At 51.9% G+C, this 8,053-nt stretch overlaps 1 protein-coding gene across 1 annotated transcript; it reads right to left on the bottom strand.

Moving 5' to 3' along the window:
• Positions 1-3,397: 3,397 nt before the first annotated feature.
• Positions 3,398-5,577, bottom strand: LOC123841262 (olfactory receptor 287-like). The gene is given in 4 exon segments (XM_045870903.2): positions 3,398-4,854; positions 4,856-5,159; positions 5,162-5,182; positions 5,185-5,577. Coding segments are annotated over 4 exon segments (924 nt in total). The 5' UTR covers positions 5,459-5,577; the 3' UTR covers positions 3,398-4,529.
• Between the last annotated feature and the right edge of the window lie 2,476 nt (positions 5,578-8,053).

Genomic DNA, 8,053 nt, shown 5'->3' with positions numbered 1-8,053 from the left:
GAGCTTTCCCCCTAAGGTCAGGAACGTGGCCGGGATGCCCACTATCACCACTGCTATTCAATATAGTATTAGAAGTCCTAGCCACAGCCATCAGACAACAAAAAGAAACCAAAGGCATCCAAATTGGCAAAGAAGAAGTCAAACTCTCACTCTTTGCAAATGATATGATACTTTATGTGGAAAACCCCAAAGACTCCACCCCAAAACTGCTAGAACTCATACAGGAATTCAATAAAGTGGCAAGATATAAAATCAATGCACAGAAGTCAGTGGCATTCCTATACACCAACAACAAGACAGAAGAAAGAGAAATTAAGGAGTCGATCCCATTTACAATTGCACCCAAAACCTTAAGATACCTAGGAATAAATCTAACCAAAGAGGCAAAGGATCTGTACTCAGAAAACTATAAAATACTCATGAAAGAAATGGAGGAAGGCACAAAGAAATGGAAAAATGTTCCATGCTCATGGATTGGAAGAACAAATATTGTGAAGATGTCAATGCTACCTAGAGCAATCTACACATTCAATGCAATCCCCATCAAAATACCATCCACTTTTTTCAAAGAAATGGAACAAATAATCCTAAAATTTGTATGGAACCAGAAAAGACCCCGAATAGCCAGAGGAATGTTGAAAAAGAAAAGCAAGCTGGCGGCATCACAATTCCGGACTTCCAGCTCTATTACAAAGCTGTCATCATCAAGACAGTATGGTACTGGCACAAAAACAGACACATAGATCAATGGAACAGAATAGAGAGCCCAGAAATGGACCCTCAACTCTATGATCAACTAATCTTTGACAAAGCAGGAAAGAATGTCCAATGGAACAAAGACAGTCTCTTCAACAAATGGTGTTGGGAAAATTGGACAGCCACATGCAGAAGAATGAAACTGGACCATTTCCTTACACCACACACAAAAATAGACTCCGAATGGTTGAAAGACCTCAATGTGACACAGGAGTCCATCAAAATCCTAAAGGAGAACACAGGCAGCAACCTCTTTGACCTCAGCCGCAGCAACTTCTTCCTAGAAACATCGCCAAAGGCAAGGGAAGCAAGGGCAAAAATGAACTATTGGGACTTCATCAAGATAAAAAGCTTTTGCACAGCAAAGGAAACAGTCAACAAAACCAGAAGACAACCAGCAGAATGGGAGAAGATATTTGCAAATGACATATCAGATAAAGGGCTAGTATCCAAAATCTATAAAGAACTCATCAAACTCAACATCCAAAGAACAAAGAATCCAATCAAGAAATGGGCAGAAGACATGAACAGACATTTTTCCAAAGAAGACATCCAAATGGCCAACAGACACATGAAAAAGTGCTCAATATCGCTCGGCATCAGGGAAATCCAAATCAAAACCTCAATGAGCTACCACCTCACACCAGTCAGAATGGCCAAAATTAACAAGTCAGGAAACGACAGATGTTGGCGGGGATGCGGAGAAAGGGGAACCCTCCTACACTGTTGGTGGGAATGCAAGCTGGTGCAGCCACTCTCGAAAACAGTAGGGAGGTTCCTCAAAAAGTTGAAAAAACAGCTACCATATGATCCAGCAATTGCACTACTGGGTATTTACCCCAAAGATACAAATGAAGGGATCCAAAGGGGGACGTGCACCCCGATGTTTATAGCAGCAATGTCCACAATAGCCAAACTGTAGAAAGAGCCAAGATGTCCATCGACAGATGAATGGATAAAGAAGAAGTGGTATATATACACAATGGAATATTATGCAGCCATCAAAAGGAATGAGATCTTGCCATTTGCAATGACGTGGATGGAACTGGAGGGTATTATGTTGAGTGAAATAAGTGAAACAGAGAAAGACATGTATCATATGATCTCACTGATATGAGGAATTCTTAACTGCAGGAAACAAACTGAGGGTTGCTGGAGTGGGGGGTTGGGTGGGAGGGATGGGGTGGCTGGGTTATAGACACTGGGGAGGGTATGTGCTATGGTGAGCACTGTGAATTGTCCAAGACTGTTGAATCTCAGATCTGTATCTCTGAAACAAATAATGCAATATATGTTAAGAAAAAAAAAAGAAGAAGAAGAAGATAGCAGGAGGGGAAGAATGAAGGGAGGGAAATCGGAGGAGGAGACGAACCATGAGAGACGATGGACTCTGAAAAACAAACTGAGGGTTCTAGAGGGAGGGGGGTGGGACGATGGGTTAGCCTGGTGATGGGTATTAAAGAGGGCACGTTCTGCATGGAGCACTGGGTGTTTAGCACAAACAATGAATCATGGAACACTACATCTAAAACTAATGATGTAATGTATGGTGATTAACATAACAATATTTAAAAAAAAAGATGTTAAAAATAGAACTACCCTACTACCCAGCAATTACACTACTGGGTATTTACCCCAAAGACACAGATGTAGTGAAAAGAAGGGGCATCTGCCCCACAGTGTTCATAGCAGCAATGTCCACAATAGCCAAACTATGGAAGGAGCTGAGATGTCCTTCAACAGATGAATGGATAAAGAAGATGTGGTACATATATACAATGGAATATTATTCAGCCATCAGAAAGGATAAATACCCACCATTTGCATTGACATGGACGGAACTGGAGGGGATTATGCTAAGTGAAATAAGTCAAGCAGAGAAAGACAATTATCATATGGTTTCACTCATATGAGGTACATAAGGAATAGCACAGAGGACCATAGGGCAAGGGAGGGAAAACTGAAGGGGGAGAAATCAGAGAGGAAGATGAACCATGAGAGACTCTGGCCTCCAGGAAACAATCTGAGGGCTTCAGAAGGGAGGGGATGGGAGGATGGGGTAGCCAGGTGATGGGCATTAAGGAGGGCACCTGTTGTGATGAACACTAGGTGTTATATGCAACTAATGAGTCATTGAACACTACATCAAAATACTATACAGTGGCTAACTGAACATAATTAAAAAATTATAAATAAAAATAAATAAATAAATTGGCTATTAAAAAAAACCCCAAAAGACAATAAGAAAACAGAGAACCCAATTTAAAAATTAGCAGACACCGCACCAAAGAAGAAGTACAGATAAAATAAGCTTATTTTATGAAAAATAAAATGAAACACTTATTAAGGAAAAAATGCTTATTAAGGATTGCAAATTAACCATGAGATACCACTATACACCCGGTAGAATGACTAAAATCTAAAACACTGACAACGCCAAATGCTGGGAAAGATGCAGACCAGCAGGAACTCTCATTCATTGCTGGAAGGAATGCAAAATGGTGCAGCCACTTTGGAAAACAGTCTTTAATTCATTATCTAGAAAATAACTTCACAAAAGCACAAAGACTTCACAAGCATCATTAGCTACAGATGACTGAGTGTACACGTCAGGGAGAGAGAGAGTAAACTTTTGCTCTGGCCCTCGGCCAAGGGGGGTCTCTGGGAACCCCAACTTCCCACCGGAGGGAGACGGTTCCTCAACCCCCTGGGGAGGTGTTGACCAGCACCTGTAGGCGCAGCTCTGTTGTGGGCGCTTGGTTACTGCGGAGAATGAGCACTCACCAGAACCCCCTGGGCCTGGCGCCTGTCAGTTCTGCCTGGCCCGTGTGTGAGGTGGAAAGAGAGAGACAACTGGGCCTGCTGCATCTGGGGACAATGGCAACAACAGCATCTCCTGAGCACTCGCTCCCATCAGATCCTGTGCTCAGCACTTTGAACACACCGATTCATTTAATACTCCTTAGGGCTCCATGAGACCACACATTCACGGTCTCCATTTGCAGATGAAGACACAGAGGTTCACAGTAGTTACGTGACTTGCCCAAGCCATGCTGGCAGAGGCTTGGAGCCCATGCATTGATGGGCTGTGGGGCCTGACCAGGCCTCTCACAGAAGTTCTGGACCTGGAGGACCTCCCACGACTTATTCACTCAGAGGCCGAACCAAGCCCCGTTCCCTAGGACACCTGTACATCCCACAATGCAGACCACAGAAGGAGGTGAGCCCTGGTGGACATGCTCAGAGGCAAACCCACACACTGACTCCACATGGCCCTCAAAGGCTGCCAGGCTTCCTCAGCAAGGTCTGCACACACATTTCTCTGAGTTCTCTCCTTCATGGTCAACCTCCCCCCACCACCAATGAGGGAAGATTCAAGAGACCACAGGTGTTGGCAGTGGGGGAAAATCCCAAGGGCAGACAGCTCACCCCTCACTAGCAAGACAGCTATCAGCCCCCCAAGACCCAGACCAGGTTGGGGGCTCACAGGCTAGTCCAGTGCCCAGTACTTGGTGGGCAGTCAGTATCTGAAGTACATATAGTGCTTCTTAGGACCCCATTTCTCTTCCAGAATCTGGGTTTGGAACTCCAGGGGCTGAGCACCCTAGGCAAGGCCTGTGAGACAGGTGGAAACTTGGAAACTCCCCGAGGCAGACCACACTGCGATATCAGGGTGCTGTTTTCAGTCCATGCAGAGAGAATGATGCTGAGAACTGGCTCCCACAGAGGGGACAGTCAGATGTCCCAGTCTTGCTGGGTGGTCTCCGAGGGGCTCACATCCCCTGCACCCACCTCCACAGAGCCTCCTTGATGTCCTTGTTCCTCAGGGTGTATATGAAGGGATTCAGCACCGGGGTGACAACAGTGTTAAGCACTGTGACGGCCTTGGTCAGGTCCAGCGAGCTCTCCACTGAGGTCCTCACAAGCAGGAAGATGATGGAGCCATACCAGATGAGGACCACCGTGAGGTGGGAGGAACAGGTGGAAAAGGCTCTGTGCCGACCGGCGGCGGAGCGAATCCTGAAGACGGTGCCGATGATGTAGGCGTCGGAGACCAGCGGGATGAGGCAGGAGCCCAGGATGACGAGGAAGGACGCCGAAGGACGCCAGCTCCACGGCCCGCGTGTCGCTGCGGGACAGCACGACGCAGGGCGCGATGTCCCAGAAGTGGTTGATAAGGCGGGAGCCGCAGGAGGAGAGGCGGGCGGAGAGGGTGGCCGGCACGGTGACGGCGGAGAAGGCGCACAGCCAGGAGCCCAGAGCGAGGCGGGCGGAGAGGCCGGGGGTCCTGAGGCTGCCGTAGCGCGGTGGCGGGCAGATGGCCGGGCGGCGGTCGCGAGGCACGGCAGCCAGCAGGAAGTACTCGGTGCAGCCCAGCGGGACGACGAAGGACATCTGCGCGCGCAGCCGGTGAAGGAGATGGCCCGCTGCGCGGGGCGAACGTGGCCAGGGTCTTGGGCACACAGGCCGCGGTGAACCAGATCTCCAGGAAGGAGAGGTTGCGGAGGAGGAAGTACATGGGCGTCTGCAGGGGCCGGTGCGCCCCGACCAGGGCGATGGTGGCCAGGTTGCCGACCACCGTAAGCACGTGTATGACCAGGAAGAGGAGGAAGAGCCCCACGTGCAGGCCCTGCGGCCCCGGGAAGCCCAGCAGGATGAACAGCCCCTGCGTGGAGAGGTTCTGGCTGCCGCCCCAGGCCATGAGGCTCTGTTGGGACACAGACCACTGCAGGCCAGTAAGAGGGACCTCCCACCCCAAGTGCCCACTGGAGGCCCAGGAACAGAGGGGACGGCCCTGGCCCCCCTCTTTGGGTTCTACTCACCTTGTCTCTCTCCCAGGACTCCAGCCAGGCCTAGCGGCCCTGTGGGAGCCAGCGAGTAGACCATGGACATTGCCCTCTTCGGGAAGTCGCTCAGAAGGAGACTGGACCCAGGTTATCAGTTGCTTGCCACCTGGGGAGGGGGAACATCTCCTCATTCTAGACTCTTTGCCATGGGGGGGCACTTCCTCATTCTAGACTCCTTGTCACCTGGGGGGGGTACTTACTCTGGACTCTGCCATGGGGGAGCACGTCCTCATTCTAGATTCCTTGTCACCTGAGGGAGGGGGTCCTTATTCGAGACTCCTAGTCACCTGAGGGGTGGTCCTTACTCTAGACTCAAGAAGACTGGGAAAGAAGAAGAATTGTCAAGTTTTCACAAATGAAATTATGTATGGCCCAATTTTTAGCATTTTCATCCAGCAAACCACATTGATTCCTAGTGAAACATGCTTACCTATGTGCCTAGTAAATCCCGCCCCCCCGCCACACCCCCAACACAACTGTCAGAGGAAGCCCATAGGCGGCCCTGCTCTCCTTGCCTGGGGCTGTCACCCTGGATTATTTGTTAGCTGGAAACTGGGCAGCCAGGGGGGCCTTGAAGTGTGAAATTGCAAACAGTTTTATCACCAGCGCCCCCTCCTGTCTGGAAGCTGGGGGTCGCACTGTTGGGGGGGACCTGCTGGAGAGGAGGGGGTGCCGGAGGGTGCCTGTCTGCGGGGAAGGGGAGGGGCTGTGGCACCAGTGAGGAGGGGGTTTAATTCGAGCTGAGCTCGGTTCCTTAGTGCCCAGCACCTCCCCAGGCTGGACCCTGCCCGCTGGCTGCCCTGGGCCAACAAGCCCCCGATGTGTGTCCACGGGGGTAGCTGGACGGAGGCCGGCAGTGACCTCATGCGTGTGGAGCCCAGAGCCGGCAGCGAGGCAGGAGGGGCCCGGCTGGTCAACGCTTCTCCCAGACAGTGTCCAGATGCTGGACCTGCTCCGGGAGGATTGCCCTCAGGAGCCACAGCAGCCATGTGCACTTTTCTGCCTGCGCCCGTCCTCCCCCCTGCCACGTCCAGGTGCACACATCACACACACAGAGTCGCACACACAGCATACATACGTGGGCACTGGGCTCACATGTGTGTGCACACTCACCACCTGAACCAGCCCCTGGAACACTCACCCTGGTTCCTGATGGGCTGGGTGTCCCTTGGCTGCGTCCCCTCCCCAGACCCACAGTGCGCAAAGCTATCCTTAACAGTGCCCGTCAGTAACAAATAAGCCGCACTGTAGCCACACCTGCTCTGGCCGTGAGCCCCTGCCTTCTGTGGCCATGTGCCATGCAGTGAGCACTCAGGCAAAAGCAAACCCCCAGCAGGGCCGACACTGCCTGTCCCCTGCCTGTCCCCAGGTTCTAGGAGTGGGACCGGTGTGGGCCATGTCCTAGAAGAAGCAGTCCTTTCAGCAGGGCCCCCATGACTCCATTTCCTGGGGACCAGAGTTCTTTTCAGCTGGCACCTCCAGAATTCAGCTGGACACAGACCACTGCCCAGGCTGCACCAGGACCTGAGTCCACTGCACTGCTCATGAGCACAGGCCCCTGCAAGCCTAGCACCCTGCCTGGGGTGTTGGGTCCTGACCCGGGGAACTGGAGCTGTTTTTCTTAGCCTTGACTCCAGGACGAGCCTCATTTAGAAAACCATTTTCACTGTTGAAGATGACTGTTACAAAGACTAAATAGAGGCCTCAGCAAGTCCTGCCCTATCCAGGTTTGTCACAGTTCTCCAGTCCCGAATTCCCCATTCTTGCCGTGTACCTGGAGCTGAGGTTGGCTGGCCTGCTTCCCCCATGTGTGGAGGAGCATCAGACCCTCACGGCTGTGCAGGGTGAGGGCCACCCAGATCCCACGGAATCCCATATATCTTGCCAGGGGTCCCATCATGAGTCCATCTTGGGGGCCCCCCAGGGGATCTGACTCCTCGTGAGGGACGGCAGGGTTGGAGGAATCAACCTGTCTCGGGAGAATCCACTTGCCCAGGGCAGCTTACGGGGACATAGCATGGCTAGGGTCACTCACCCAAGGGGTCTGAGCAGATTCCAGGATGCCCCCCTGAAGCAGTCCAGAGACCAGGAGGGTGAGCATGGGATGACCCCAAGGACCCTCCAGGCAGGACTGTGTCCCTGGGTGGGGGCACTGCCTGTGGCCATCTGACCCTCTGACCTGCCAGTGAGGGTCTCTTTTGGACTGAGCCACTTGCTTTCCACTGCCTAACTCCTGGAGACGTAGCGAGAACAGGGGTGAGGGCCATGAGCTGCTGGGGACCTGCTGAAACCCTTATGCAGCTCCAGCATGTCCATGGCACTGGCCAGGAGGCAGGTTTTGGCTGGCCCAGGAAGACAGCCTGGCCATCCATCAACACCAGACCTGAAAGCAGTCCCCCAGCCCACTGTGGGACCCCAAGTGTGCAAGACTGCCCTGCCCAGGTGACCCT

Source organism: Mirounga angustirostris, unplaced genomic scaffold (genome assembly GCF_029215605.1).
Source record: "Mirounga angustirostris isolate CCGP_5_RB_7025 unplaced genomic scaffold, mMirAng1.0.hap1 SCAF_6, whole genome shotgun sequence".
Classification (NCBI taxonomy): Eukaryota; Metazoa; Chordata; class Mammalia; order Carnivora; family Phocidae; genus Mirounga; species Mirounga angustirostris.
Note: the sequence above shows the minus strand (reverse complement) of the source record. Positions and strands in the feature narration are given on the sequence as shown.